The sequence below is a fragment of the Condylura cristata genome, unplaced genomic scaffold (genome assembly GCF_000260355.1).
Source record: "Condylura cristata isolate star-nosed mole 26May11 unplaced genomic scaffold, ConCri1.0 scaffold00036, whole genome shotgun sequence".
Taxonomy (NCBI): domain Eukaryota; kingdom Metazoa; phylum Chordata; class Mammalia; order Eulipotyphla; family Talpidae; genus Condylura; species Condylura cristata.
This window is the reverse complement of record NW_004567137.1, coordinates 2,557,770-2,573,229: the sequence shown is the minus strand read 5'-3', so window position 1 is coordinate 2,573,229 and position 15,460 is coordinate 2,557,770. Positions and strand designations below refer to the sequence as shown.

At 41.3% G+C, this 15,460-nt stretch overlaps 2 protein-coding genes across 2 annotated transcripts in view; one reads left to right on the top strand and one right to left on the bottom strand.

Annotated features, from left to right (window-relative positions):
* MRPS35 (mitochondrial ribosomal protein S35) overlaps positions 1 to 3,586 on the top strand; it is a 34,938-nt gene extending 31,352 nt beyond the window's left edge. The window contains exon 8 of the mRNA XM_012732791.1: positions 2,776 to 3,586. Within this exon, the coding sequence (XP_012588245.1) occupies positions 2,776 to 3,045 (270 nt within the window). The 3' untranslated portion in view covers positions 3,046 to 3,586. The remainder of the gene's footprint in view (positions 1 to 2,775) is intronic.
* A 3,968-nt stretch (positions 3,587 to 7,554) lies between these two features.
* On the bottom strand, positions 7,555 to 12,733 carry MANSC4 (MANSC domain containing 4). Its single transcript, XM_004693123.2, has 3 exons — positions 12,508 to 12,733; positions 10,109 to 10,243; positions 7,555 to 8,177 (listed from the first exon to the last, which is right to left on the bottom strand). Exons 1-3 carry the CDS (start codon positions 12,731 to 12,733, stop codon positions 7,555 to 7,557), a joined length of 984 nt encoding a protein of 327 aa, XP_004693180.2.
* Positions 12,734 to 15,460: the final 2,727 nt, after the last annotated feature.

The window sequence follows — 15,460 nt, the reverse complement described above, 5'->3', positions numbered from 1 at the left end:
CAGGCAGATCGACGAAGTACACTGCTGAGGGGAGCAGCGGGCGGGTCAGGAGAGGTCTGCCATGCCATGTGGTCACCTCCGGGGCAGGCGGGGATCAAACTCATGAGGAAGTGGCTTTAGCTTCTTAGTGTAGTGCTTTAACCCGCTGCGCTACCAGGGCCAACTTAATGACTTTTAACTGATAGAATTAAATCCAATCAGTGATGTTCTTGTTAAGAAATAGCAAGCATCTTGAGTAGATCAATAATAAGGAAAGACCTCCTATCTATGTATTACTTTATCTAAACTTTATAAATATCACCGTTATGGTTAAGTGGAACAGCAGGGTAAAACATGTGTGTTTATGTTTACCTTTCAATTTTGGAGTTTTACTTCTTGATCGTGGCTGTGGTGTCCTTAACATAGGAACATAGATTGCAGTAGACAAGAGGGTCTGCATCCCACTCTTGTTCAACTTGTTCTCACTAATTTGTGTTACTAAGAGCACACTTGTTTCAGTGTGGACTGTGCATTGGCTGTCCTCAGTGCATGGCTTGCCTCCTCTGCCTCCTTTAACCCTCAGCAGAGTCCTGTGGCTTCGGGTTTCAGATGTACTCTTGCCTAGCAGTAGGTTCTGAGTTCAACTGTGCTCCATAAAATACCAAAGCCCAAGTTAACTACTGTGTCATTGTCCTTTGTGACCTTGAGCTAATCACAAATATTACTCACCTGTGATTTTTAGTTCCAGACAGCTTTGGAAGTTGCTAGGCTTTTCATAACTTACCTGTTAGCAGAATGAACCTAATAGATGAAAAGCTATTTATAGCCATTCATTCCCATTTAGGATGAATATTTATACCTGTGGCTGCAAAAATGTATTCAACACTCCTGGAGGTGTTCCGAAATATATGGCATTTACACACGTTAACTTTCTTAACACATAAAACTTACACGCAATTCTGAGATCTCCAGCTTTCCCAGGAGACTTTGTTTAATACTCACAATACTTTCCTTATCTTTAGAGATACTAAGATCTAACCCAGTAGTTGGTCTTAATAAGAATGATAGGAACTAATTGACACATGCTGTACCCATTTGAAGTGTTCTGTACATACTCATCCTATTTGTTGAAATTGCTACTGTCGCTATCTTGAGGTTTCTGTGCGGCTACTGTCACTTTCTTGAGGTTTCTGTGCAGCTATGCAGAGTTTCAGTCTTAAAGCTGGAATGTGCGAAACTGGTAGAGTTTATTGTGCCTGCAGCTGAAGCCCTGCCCTGCCCCTTGCCTGTGCGGGTTGGTAGGACACCATGCCTTTGGTAGGAAGCTGTTCGCCCTGCCCACCTCATGACGGTTAGGATAGCAGCAACATGTACTTCCCTTTCATGTTATGGCACACCTGGAAAATTCTTTACTAAGGTGAGTGAAGAGAAAGGTGTCTGCAGTCTTTCATTTACTTTGGTTACTTTATCTGCCAAATTGTACATTTCAAATCAGTTGAGAAAGCCTAGTAAACCTAGGAAATATAATTTTTTTCAGCAATTATATCTCTTATTTGTTTGTCTTTCGGCAGTCAAGAATAAGATGGAGTGACTGCTTTACAAAATGTATTTTTAAAAAATATACAACACATATAAGTTGGAATTATGAAGAAACTGACACTGTCTTGGAATTTCCAAACCATTCCCTAGAGTAAATAGGACCAATAATAAGATTGAATTAAAGCATTTGTATTCTTAAAGGGCTGATACTTCTTTCTCCCCAAATATTACAGTAATAATTATATGGGGGTTGGGTAACTATCAGTCTTTAATTTACAAATTTAGAACTTGGCTTTCAAAAGTTGTTGGGAATAGGGATATGGAAAGTTTCCCATTATCTCCCCCTTTTAGTGGCGAGTCTGCTCAAGCTGGGATCTGTTTCAAGAGGAATTTTTCAGAGATAAAATATTATTTCTAACAGCCTTACAAATCCATCTCTCTTTTAATATGTTAAAAGTGTTATAATTGTGTTTACCGCCTTCAAACACTGTGAGAAGAGTGGATGATTCTGTAATAGCCCATAGCTTAGAAAATTGTTATGTGTTAATTTGGAAAGAATGTAACTGGTGTTCAGCACTTTGAGCCAGGGCATGTTACTGACTAGCTGCACAGCTTGCCTTTTCACAGAATGTTACACCTTCATTTAAATCATAAATCTGAATTATATTACCATAAAAACCTATCAATGTTCTAGAATAATGTCATAATTTTTAATAAGAAAACAAGCAGTAACAAAAATTGATTCCATTATAGGGACAGAAAATAAAGATAATTATAAAACTGAATTCCAGAGTATATGAAGTCATTATGACTGAAAGTCGTGTCTTACACATGTACTTTATATTTGAAATTTTATTATGATTGGTCTTCCCTATCATCCCCATAGGCATATTACAAAGGTAAATATAGCCTTCTGTCAACTTTTCATAATATATTTGACCTTGGAAATGTGGAATGTTGGTGTGTTAGAGTTTAATGATTGCAAAGCTACAAAAACTGAGTATTCTATCTTGTGGAAAGTGGTAATTCTTGGTAAGCAAAGTTTGCACGACAAAGTGTGAAGTCTGAGGGGGATGCTGAGTGCTAGTGAAGTGCTCACCAAGTCACTGGCACTGTGGGTGCAGGTGGACAGCAAATTGGATGAGGACTTGAAGCAGTGTGTAGAATGTGGACCAGGGCCTGCTTCCTCCCAAACAGTAAAATAGAATATCTTTGGATAACATTTCTCAGAATTCAGAACTCACTTTTTCCTTTCAGAAAGTGGAAGAATGGGAGAAAAATAAGACTGAAGCTGACATGGAAGAATATACATGGGACAATAGCTCCTCAGAAAAAAATGTCCTGGAAACTCTTCTTCAAATTAGAGCTGCTGAGAAACATCAGGAAGTAGGTAAAGAAGAGCTCCTGGGCACTAAAGAAGTTGAGGATTACAAGAAGTCTGTTATTAGTCTGAAGAATGAGGGAGAAAATGAAAAGACCCTTTCTCAGTACAAAGAATCGGTGAAGAGGCTATTTAATTTGACATGAATTATGTAAAAAACTTTCCTTTATTAGTTTTATGATACATATGTTCTCCTCTAATATGATATAAAATTGAAAATGTTATTAAAAAGCCATTGTTTTACATCAGAGTTAAAATTATTCTTTTTATAGTAATGTGCAAAGGCAATGATGATTCAAATTTTTTCTTGTGTACTGGGGCAGTGGACTTATTTAGAAGATCTCTGATTTCTCCTGATTCTAAAGTGTTGATTTTTGCTTCTACTGTAAATAACTTCAGATTCAGACTTGTACATATACTGTCTTGCCACCTATTACATTTCCTTTTTTACTCATTAGCTTTTGATTGCCTTTGAGTGATGACTTTGGTTGCTTGGGAAGTGAGACCCAGTACCAAGTTGCTCTATTTACATAATTGGAAGTGGGTCTTTTCATGGTGTATTAATAGTAGGTGCAAATGCAAACAGAGGGATAGCTTTGTGTAATAAAGAAGTTGGTCCTGGGCCTTTCTGGTGGTACAGGGGTTAAAATCTCTGCTATCAAGCTGACCCACATGGTGCAGCAGACCTCTCTGTCTCACTTGCTACTCTCCTCAGCAGTATATTTCAGTAGATCTGCCTGTTCTGCTCCCCAGTCTTGTCTCTGGTGCATCCTCTCACCCCACTGTACCTCTAGCCTGTACCCCAATTCTTGTTATGCATAATTAAATAACCCCCCCCCTTTTTTTTCCAACAAAGTTGTTCCTGCCCTCCAAAGGGAGATATGCCCTTTGCTTCAGCTTCTGGGAGGTGATTTTGTTCACAGAATGACTTTGTGTTTAGCAGGAACCAGTCACCATGGATTTTGGGGTAGGGCTGGCCACCCCTGACATCTTAAGTATGCCAGAAAAACTAGCCAGGTGATTTAGGGTGGGGGCTTCAAGTCCATCCTTCAAACACCCAAGAAATCAGTCAGTCATACCTAATGAGGTCATGGAACCTCATTAAAAACTTTGGACAGGCTTCTCAGGAGGCCGTAGTCTGGTCATATTGTAACCCTTGATGCTGAGAGAGTAATGCATCCACTTTTGGGGACATCAGAAACTAAGTTTGACATACTTCTGGACTTCACTCTGTGCTTCTTTTGTCTGCTGATTGTAATCTAGCCTTTCTTGTAATAAAGTGTAACTGAGTATAGAGAGCAGCTTTCATTGAGTTTTGGGAGTTCTAGTGAAGGACTCTGGTAGTTTCACATTTATACTTGGTGCTGAAATGAGGGTGGTTTTGTAGAGAACTGTGCCCTCTGACTTATGCCATTTAGCTAATGGGGCATCTGACTTGAGGACTCTTCCCTTTCTACAGCATTGACTTCTAATGGCAAAATCTTAGAAATGTGAGTCGAATATGAAATTGTCTCCAACAGATAACCATTGCTGTCATTGTCATTTTAGCAACAGTTAAACAGCACTCTTTATTGTTAGTTAGATCTTCGTCCTTTAAACTATTGATCTAATGTGTGCAATGAACATTATCATATTATTTGTCCTTATATGGAGGTTTCTAGGCTAGGACAGGCTTTCTATGTTGATATGTAGACACTTCTAACTTCAAACTGTTGTTTAGATTAGAAATTGCTTTTAAACAATTTGGCAGCTAAGAAAGAGGACAGGTATTGTAACAGAGTGGGCAGTGAGAGGGGGACCCAGAACCCCCAAATCTGTCTGCTCTAAATAGGTGCTCTGCCACATCAAGACAAAACATACAGACCTTTAATGAAAAGAAACTTTAATATAGTTGGTGTGCAATACAGAAAAGACAAAGAATACAGTTTCCAAATAAAGCACCCAAAGCTACCCATCCTCTCATGGATAAAGTTCACCCAAACGGGACTGGCCAGAAAGCCTGCAAGGATTCTAAACTACCTCCTGGTAGGGACCCATAAAAAAGGGTCAGTAAAATCCAGACAAGTCTGGGAGGAAAAATGCAAAATCAAGATAAAAACTACCTGTGTCGTGTCTCTTTCCTGCATCTATTTCACCCAGTTCAAGACCAGGAAGAAAGCACAGTTTCTTCACATGTCTCTCTGCTCCATGGGCCTCCTGTAGATCTCCTCCTTTTCTTATCCTGCTTCCTTCCTTCCCCAGTCTCCTCTGCAGCTTCTTCTCTTTACTGATCAGTTTCACCCTCCCTTGGGTGGTGCTGGGAACTGGGAACCTCTCCTTTTCCTCTGGATACCCTGTAGAGTGCTTTAATAATTTTTTGTACGTTTTCAGTTTTGATGAGCATTTCACAATACTGGACCATTGCAGACTTTTCATAAAAAGGCTGGCTAATTACAGTACTGGAGATTTCAGTATCCTGACTATTAAGCAAATGAGTATAGCCACCTTAGCCACAGTTGTTGACTGGTCCTTATCTCTTTGTTTTTTAAGACATCTCGGTATTCACTTAGGACTTCTGTATGGCCCCACTGATCCCCAGGTAAAACATGGTGTCTAAGCCATTGGGTTAGCTCATTGGTGATTCTGGTCTGGTGACCACTCTGTCTGAGTTTACTCACTTTATCTGATAAGCAGAGGTCGACTTTGGACAAGAGTAGTTCGTTTTCAAACGAAATAAGATTTTTCCAAGTTACGGGGTTTTCTATAAAATAATCTCAATTTTAGAGAGTAAAATTCTGAGAAAAACTAAAGGAGAGAAACCTTTTTTTTTTTTTGCCTCCTATCAACCCTAGTTAGTTGGGAAATCTTTAAACAATTTTACATATATGTTTGCATTAAAGAAAATAAATGCAGAGGGCCACAGGAATTTGATTTTTAAAGATAACTTCCTGAATTTATTTAAATACAATTTTAAGATAATTAAAATTGTGAAATCCCGCTTAAACAGCATGCTTTTCCTCCATAATGTATCAAGAAAGATTGAGAAAATTTGATACTTATGAATAGCATGTAAAAGTCAGTTGATTAAATTTTATTTAATTTTTTTTTTTAAGATTTATCATTTATGCACTCAGAACTGGAGTACAAGCCAGAGGTGCAGGGGCAGTGAGAGGGATTCACCAGAGAGAGAGTGGAAAGCAGAAAAGGCAGATCGAGGAAGTACACTGCTGAGGGGAGCAGCAGCAGGTCAGGAGAGGTCTGCCGCGCCATGTGGGTCACCTCCCGGGCTGGGGATTGAACTCAAATTAAAGTGGCTGCAGCTAGCTTGCAGTGCTGTGTCTTAACTCATTGTGCCACCAGGGAGGGCCCTGATTAAATTTTTTTAATTCAGGCTTTTATTTGTGGTTAGTAAGCTACTCAGACAGATTTTGTGTATTTTGTACAAAATTTGTATAATCTGTATTTCTTTTCTCTTGTATTAAAGGAAAGACATTTTCTTTCAATAAAAACATTAGAGAAAGAAAAAAAATATCCCTCAACCTATTTGTTTTAACATCTTAGGAAACAATTGTTACTCATTACTTATGCTAATTTGCTATTTTTAATATAAATGAAAATGAATTTTATTCCCACTTTCCTCTCTTCCTTCTTTCTCCCTCCTCCTCCTTTCTCCTTCCTCTCACTTCCCTTTTCTCCCCGACCCTGATCCTTACTCTCCCTACCATGAGAAGAGATGACAGTTTGCCATTCAAAATCATTACAGGTTACAGTGTTCAACACTTAAACACGTAAGATTTAGGGCCTAAGTGGGTGTAAGGAGTGGACAGAGCTGGGACACCTAGAGCTAATAATGAACGCCAGTGAAACTGTGTAGACAAGGGTAGATGTAAACTAAAACCCCCAAACTTTAAACAGAAACAACACAAAATTCGAAGCTTTCACAGCTGTAATATTGAAAGACATGAGTTTTAAAAAAATGGAGATGAAGGAGTAGGACTGAGGACTATCAAGTCACACGTTGAAAACTGAGTAAAACCAGGAAGCGTTTGCTTTGAGGTTATTAATGGTAATAGTGCTCCTCTGTGCTCAAACCACTGAAAGATTGTGTTAACATTGGTGACGTTAATTTGACCTTGAATGGAGACAAATCTTCTATTACAATGTTTTTCTCCCTTTTCCTTGCTTACTTGAGTGAATGGTGTTTTCTAGTCTAACTGATCTCATGCATGGATTTCAAACCAGTTTGCCTATTAAATCCTGACTCCACTACTTAACTAGCTCGGTGACTTCATCTGTAAGACATAGTAATGGTTAATAATAATAAACCTAATGCAGAGAGTTATAAGGATCCAATGAGTTAATATTTATGTACAGAACTAACTATAGTCTCTCATTTGGTGCTAAATAACTTTGGGGTCAGAATTTTGCAACTTGGACAAATGAGGTTTTACTACTCAAAAAATTGGAAATAATCAAAAGAGCAGTTCCAGCTATCAAGGAGGGCCCTTACTCTTTTAGAGGTCTGCAGGAATAGTCACCCTGAAATTACTTTTTTAACCAAACTGACCTTTCTTACAGAAAGCTAAAAGCAAGACTCTTAAGCTTACACTCTCTTTTCAGCTTTTACTATAAGAGTTCTCTTCAGAGTGTTAACAAGTCTTAATGTGCCTGGATCCTTACTTTCGCTGTCCTGGTTTATATTGGCCCCGCTGCTTTTGACAGCATCCCCACGTCAGGATGGCTGCACAACAGCCGAGAAACATGACAGCAGAGCATAGTGCCACAGGAACCAGCCACAAGATCCAGTCCCCAGGGGTGCCCCCGGGTGTGGCGTCATCACCCTCAGAGGTCCAGTTTCTGCCATTGTGCCATTTGGTTTTGTTTGGTAATTGCTGGCTACTATTGAGCCTAGTTGGAGCAGGCATATGAGAAAGTTTTCTGTCCGTGGGTACGAAGAGAGGAGAAATAGTCTTGTTACCTGCATTATTGATAGCATCAGTGCTAGGGGACACTACATTTACCTCCGTTGGGATGGAATCCTTGAAGGAAATGAATCTTGCCCAGGAATCTGTGGGCATTTCTTTGGAAGACCTGGTATCATCAGTGGTTGTAATCAAATGATATGTGGTTGATGGTAGAGTTTCTATTGATGGTAGCATTGTACTGATTATGTTGTTTGGTTGTTTTCCTGAATTCACAGCTTTTAGAATCCTTACTCTGTCCCATTTGTTAGATGAAGAACGGGTATTTAGATAGGTAGGAGATGATTGTTCAAAAACCAGCAAATCTGGATCTAAACCTGAAAAAAGAAATAAGGCAGCACTGATGTTATTTTTAATTTAAGAGAGGACCATAAAGGACAGTTTAGAGAAGGCAAAACTGATTTCTACCATTACAGACTTCTGAAAGACCTTGGAACATGCTGAGTGCACTTGAATTATCTTAACTTTCTAGGGCACTTTCTCTTATGAACCAGTTTGGCACATCAGGAAGAATACTTTGGGTCTGCCAGTGCTTTGGGGGAATAATACCAAGTTAATACAAGAGGGGCAGAAACAGGGCCCTCCCTGGTGGCACAGCAGGTTAAAGCGCAGCACTGTGAAGCTGTCCGCAGCCACTGCAGAACTAGTTTGATCCCCAGCCAGGGAGGTGACCCACATGGCATGGCAAAACTTCCTGACCCGCCCACTGCTGCTCTCAGCAGTGTACTTCAGTTCATCTGCCTGTTCTGCTCTGTCTTTGGTGAATTCTCTCACCCCTCCAAACTTTTAATCTGTGCCCAGTTCTTGTATGCATACATAAATATATCTTCAAAAGAAAAAAGAGGTGTAGAAATAACCTTTGAGATAACCTTTGAGATATGTAGTGTTTTAAAATAGTTAAATAATAGGGTCTGGAAAGTATAACTATACTGAAAATCCTGAGTGAAATCCCTCTCCTCTTTCTAGTCCCTGAGGGTCCTTTTCCTTAAGTCCTTCTCCTCAGACTTCCAACATTTACAAATACTGCTGCTTTTAAGCAGTATTCTGGTCCTAACCAGCTGTGTTTTGGTTGGCTGTATTTTCTCTTCATCTCACTCCCCTGCTACCATCAAATGTCGCCATGCCACTGCTGGCAGTGAAAACCACATTGGCTTTTTCCCTTTTTTAAACTCTGGTTTGATTTCTCGTGTTGCTGGAGTTTCCCATCAAGATGTTTCATAGTATCACCAAGCATCCCCAAAGCCAAAATCATGTCTGCCGCTTCCATTCTTCCTCCCCCAGGCTGGACTCTGCACTGCAGAGTGATTCCAGTCCCTCTCTCCTCTGCCTTCAGAAAGTCAGTCCAGTGAGTTCCTTCCCAGTGTACCGGTTGGCAGTCACCCTCTTGATTTTGTCTGGGTCAGTGCCTCCCGGAATTGGTTTTCAACTACATCCTCCAGTCAGGTAGCTGCCCATGTCGCTTTAAGGCTGGCATTTTGTCATTCAGTTCCATTCGTTGGTTCCTTATTCCTGATAGTCTTAACTCAATTCCACGCTGTCAGAACCCTTATGTTACCCTCGATGAGCTCACACAGGCCAGTCCCTGTCCTTCCTGCAGTGGCATATGAGGTCCCTGTCTTTCCCTGCCTGGCTCTGGAACCCCACATCATTTTGTTGGCTTGAATCTCTGCTGCTTTTGAGGGAGGTGGAATCACATTTTTGCTTTCAAGTGCATTTAGCATTAATCCTACATGTGCCACTGAGACTTGTCACATTGACTAGATTCGAAGGCTCTGGGATCATAAAGGAGCAGAGGGACTGAGGTCCCTGACTGATGTGATTTTCTAAAACTAACAGACGCTGGCCATCTAGGGACAGAGAATTTAGTGGGCATGAACATAGGGGCATGTGGCCCCGTCCCTGCTCTGTCCTGGCGGGATGCTGATGGACCTCGTAGCGGCTGCCTCCACCTTCTTCATCTACTAGTGGCTTCGCAGCCACTGTGGGGGCCCCAGAAACTCTACTTGGGCTCTTACTTACTTGGGCTTTTGGGGTTAAGGAGATGAGTGTTCCCAAGCATGTTCAGTTACGTAGGAACTGCATGCTGGGTGGCTTTGTCCTGGCTGTACCTGCCAAGTAAAGGAACCCCCCTTCTCAGTTGCTGCCCTGGATGCCCCCAACTTTTCCAGATAAGGTTCCCTAGAAAATAATGATTTGGGGGTTCAGACATGGTGTTTGCCAACCAGCACAGACATATAGAAAAGGTTACCATCAGTGATGTTGTACAGGACCGCTCCAGTGGCGGGGGCCAGGACACAGCTCTCCAGTGCAGGGCAGTGGATGTGCAGGCAGTTGGCACTGTCATGGATGGGGTCGTAGTAGAAGACAGCCAGGTTACAGGAAACTGGAGAGACAGGCATAGCACATGGCTGTGGCCCCGGCCACCCGCCACCCTGTCATGAATGTGAGGTTCACACACATTCCAGAACATGAACAGCTATGTCAGCTGTTTCTGTGAATACATAAAATGCCTTTTATGAAAAAGGACCTGCTGATCTTCTCTAAGTAAAAAAATTCAGTGGGCTTCAAGACCCACTGGGAACTTATAGCTCTATCAGATTTCCAGGTGTGGTGTCCTGGCGGGAGTGTACTCGAGAAAGAAAAGGGGAAATGGAGAGACATGGGATAGCAAGTCATGGGGAAGGGGGCCCGCAGGCAACACCCTTCTTCTTTGATGGGGTGAAGGCCAGATGAGTCATACCTGACCTGACCCAGGTACACACTGGCTTCCAGTCGCACATCTACATCCAGAGATAAGTCTCATTCAGGTCCATCAGAGAAGGAGCAGACAGAGAGGGTGCTGGGCCTGAGATTCTAGAGGGGAGGGGCACCACACCCGCTCATTCCTTCTCTCCCTTCCTAAGTCAGCTTGCTCTTTAAAACACATCATGTGGGCCCTCCTTCGTGGCTCAGCTGGTTAAAGCACAGCACTAAGAAGCTAAAGCCACTGCCACATGAGTTCAGTCCCCACCCCGGAGGTGACCACATGGCACTGCAGACCTCTCCTACCCACCCACTGCTCCCCTCAGCAGTGTACTTCGTTGATCTGCCTGTTCTGCTCCCCACTCTGTCTCTGGTGAGTCCTCTCACCGCCCCTGCACCTCTGGCCTGTACCCCAGTTATGTATGCATAAATAACATCATGTTATTTCTGGGGAGCGGGGGCAGATTTGTGGAGTGGAGTGTAATGTTCAGTCTGCTCCCCACTGTGGTATCATAGGAGGGGCTGTATGACAAGACTGTCCACTGGCCAAAACCTCTCAAATTCTTTAATACGATGACAGCTGGACAACACTTGATACCAGACCTCAGAGCACAGCTAAAACTGCTGAGGACTGGCGGAGGTTGGACCCATACTGTTTGCGTGCCAGCTCACCCACACAAGCCCTCTCTCTCCTGTTCTTTCTGGAGCACCCCATGTTTCTGCACCCACTTTTTCCAGAAAGAGAAATAATTGTGAAAATAATAATACATCACCAGTATGTCATAGATGACACACATATTCCCCGAGGACTGTGCTTTCAGGTGGACATGAAAGGAATAGGACAGATTGGCGTTTACACAGATCCGTTTCTGGTAGGAAGCTGTTGTAGCTGTGAAGACAGGTCCTGGGATCACGGTCCTGCACCCTGCGGAGGACCAGCTCAATGCGGGTGCGCTAGGGCAGGACTCGGGCATTTTGAAGTTGTGGTTTCTGGCTAGAAGTGTGTGTGCGCACCCAGTTTTGGAGGAAGAAAGCTGCAACTTGGAAGCTATGGAGTCTTCACAATTATAAATTCTACTGGATGTGCCTAGTATCTTTGGGATTCGGGCGAGACAGGAGAGGTTTGCTTCCTAGTCCAAGATTGAATTCAGGCCACAGTGGAGATAGTGTGGTAGCCCTTTGCCACTAGGGAGACCCAAGGCTGGGGGAGGGCAGGGTAGAAGAAGACCACTTTAAAATATTGTCTCGCTTTTGTTGTTTGCTTCCAGGTAGATTGAAAATTGTAGAAAAATTAAAAATACATGAACAATGTCTATTTGTCAAAATTGGGCAAAATTACAATTTTCCTAAAAACTGGGCCATGTTAGACAGATGATACTTAATCCTGATTTCAGACAAAAACAATCTGTTAGAATATATTGAAAATTAATTTCTTCCTTTCTAACTTCCTTCTTGCCTCCTCCCTGTTTGCTATTTGACATCTCCCAATTTTCTTCAAGCATGAATCACAATCTACATTCCTATTCAATACATCCCCATACTTGGTCAACCCAAGCAGCCGCATTCAAAATTTAAAATACCAATCTCACTAAAAGGTCTCTGAAAGGAAAATTATTTACAAATATGTTTGAAATGAAAATATGCACTATTTGGGGGGCTACAAACATAGTTAACCTTAGAGGAAAGATTCTCATTTTGCACTTTAGTGAAGAAAGGGGGGCTGCTGGCACCTGGGGGCACCACCACTGGGTTATTATTGCTGCCTGCAGTCTCTGTGTCACTCCTCTCCCTCATTCCAGGGAATCTCCCTAGGCCTTTCCTAGGCCTCAGCCCCTGCATGGGGCTGCTGACTAAAGTCTTCATTCTGCAGCCCCTGTGGTTTGCTCAGCAGTAGGGGAAACTTACCTTCTTTCCTCAGGCAGCAGCTCCGACTGCACTTCTGGCCAGTGTTTTCAGTGTAGTACTTTAAGAACTGGGCTCCCAGCTTCTGAGACTCTTCCAGGTCAACAAGAAGACCTGGGAAGCGCCGGATCCAGCAGTTTCTATAAAATATGGTGGGTGAGCAGAGCGCATCTGTGGCACACCCCATGCTCAGGAACAGCAACACCCCCACCGCCACCGTGCTGTGCATCTCCCTGGTGTGAGGACCCGGCAAGGTTGTGCTCCTCAGGTGGAAGCCAGGCTGACTACAGGTGCTAAGACGGGTCTGGAACACAGGGCTGTGGCTCAGGACAGCTTCTCTGGGGCTTCTCCAGAGGGTCACCTTTAGAGAAATAGGCCGGGTTTGACTGCACAGTCATTCTTCTGTTTCTTCCCAGTTGAGCCCCAGGTTAACATGGGGCGTTGGCCCTTTCCAGGTCATTGCTGTCCTCGGTCCCTCAGCCTCTCGAAGACGCGACTCACTCCTTTGCTGCTTTTCTTTCTCTGACAGTGAATAGTCACAGACACCTTTTACTAAGGAAATAGAAAGATAAGTGGAAATGGTAGTCCCCTGTGTTTCTGGGGGAACAATAGTTCAGTCACTTGATGTTGGATAAAGGGAGGATTCATTTCACCAGAAACAAAACATCATTTTGTCCGGACACTTCTGTATGACTTTAAGGAACTTGTGACTGCCAATTTTTTTTAATCGTCTTTTTTTCTCCTCCTTTGAATTGATGTTCTCGTAGTCAGGTTCACTGGAAAATCAAGCCCTTAAGCCCTCAAGGGCTTAAGTTTTTTAGTTTTACTAAAAAATAATCTTGAAAGTAAGTGACAGCTCAGAATGGAATAAGAACTAAGAATTTAAATTTGACAGTGATTTTGAAAACATTACTAGAATCCTGGTTACTTCTTGGAACCAAGCATTTTTTGCAAAGGCCAGCTACAAGCTTTCGTCAGAGAAGAACATCGTTATAAAACAGTCTTCAACAACCATGGAGGTATTTATCATTCAATCATGAATTAACTAATGTGATTTGCAGTGCAAATCATGAAGACGTTCAAGCTAAGACTGTTTGTTCTGTGTCCTGTTAGTCTGGTTCTCCAATTATGAAAAGGAGATTTCTTTGAAAGACATACATAAAGGCAGATATAGTGTCTCTGTTTGGAGCAGAAGAAATTGCTAAGAAAGATGCATGGTGAATGAAAAGGTAGTTTTATATTTTTAAATATTAGTGAAATTACTTCAGTTGCAGTGCTCAAATGTGTGAAAAGATATTAAAAGTTTTTGAGGCCCCTACTCCTTCACTTGTCACAAAAGTGTGAACATTCTTTGAACTTTCATCTCACCACCTGCTTCCTAATAATAGCCTAGTTACCACATTTTTTGAGATTAGAAACAGGTGGTATTATTAATTGATAGTAAAGAGGAAAATATTCACAAGACTGAATAACATTAGCAACAAAACAGCTCATTTCTTTTGAGCTAGATAATGTCATGGACTAACTCCCAACCTTGCAGAAGCCATATGAAATATACTAAAAATGATCAATTTTATCCTACTATACTTCTCCTAAAAAACAAGTATCAAGTTTCTTACCTTTTAGCAATCAGTGTCCCATCTGGTAGGAGGGCAGAAGGAAGAGAGCTTCCCTATGACAAAGGGAGAGACAGGTGAGGGAAAATGACTGCCTTTCTCCTGAGATTTCCCCAGCTATTTTGATTAGCTCCTGTCCTAGGATATAAACTGGAAAGTCTACTTTCTAGCCATGTAACCTCCCGTCTTTCAGTCACATTAAATGCAGTTTCTTTTGTGGGATCTGTAATTTCTTGCAGTTCTCATGTTTCCTGCAGGGGAAAAGGAACAATCCACAATTGTTTAATCCTTTTACCATCAAATAATGTTCAAGTCCAGATCAGAGTTGCATTTTCAATAATCTCTACATTCTGATATGAAAGCATACCTGACTAACTTTAAAGTGATATAGTATAAACACTGAGTCTAGAAACAGGTAACCTGTTGAAGGCAGGTATTTTGCCGGACTCCAGGGAAATATGACTTAGAAGTTACCATGTTCATAGAGGTGAAACTGTAGAAGCCAGGAAGCCACTGCAATACTTAAAAAAAAAAATCCATATTCTTTCAATAAATTTCAATAAACTATGACAGGATTACATTGCAGAGCTATTCCAACTGGATGCTTTTAAGAAGGGTTCAAAAATTAGATTCAGATCTTAGAACAACTATCTCCCCCAAGAGCTGGATGTAGAAGGTCTGGTTTAAGAACCAGAATTCTTATTTTTAGAAATGCACAGGTGATTTCCTAAGATGTTTGGAATCACTAATGTAGATGACAGGGATAAGTAGAAGTTTTACCAATACGAAGATGCTCAACCAATTCAACAGAGCCAAATAACACCTGTGCAGCTTTACTCATTTTAGTGGCTCCAGATGCTTAATAAAAAGTAGTTATTTAATTTTTTGAGTGTTTGAAGACAAAAAGAAAGTTGCTTCAGGAATAATGGAGTGACTAAAAAATAATTTTTTAAGTGGTAGTAAAATAGCATAGATTTACTCCCATTGTTGGAAAAACACTATTTCATTCTTATTTTAAAGATGTTTATTGTTTTTAGTTAACATTTTCACTTCATCACCTCATAAAATGAATGGAAATTGTTTTTAAAATGAGACTTGAGAAATTTAAATGTCATGATTTTTTTCTAAAAATATTTTACTTTTAGTAAAATGATAGGCACTACTTAAAAAAATTCAAACCATGTAGGAAAGTACAAAGAAAAAAAATACTCAAGATCTTACAATGTCAACGGTTTGGTAAACCTTTTTTGAGACATTTCTATAAAAAAAAAATAGGTGTGTAGGGCCCTTCCTGGTGGCGCCCCGGGTTAAAGCACAGCACAAAGAAGCTTAAGCCACTT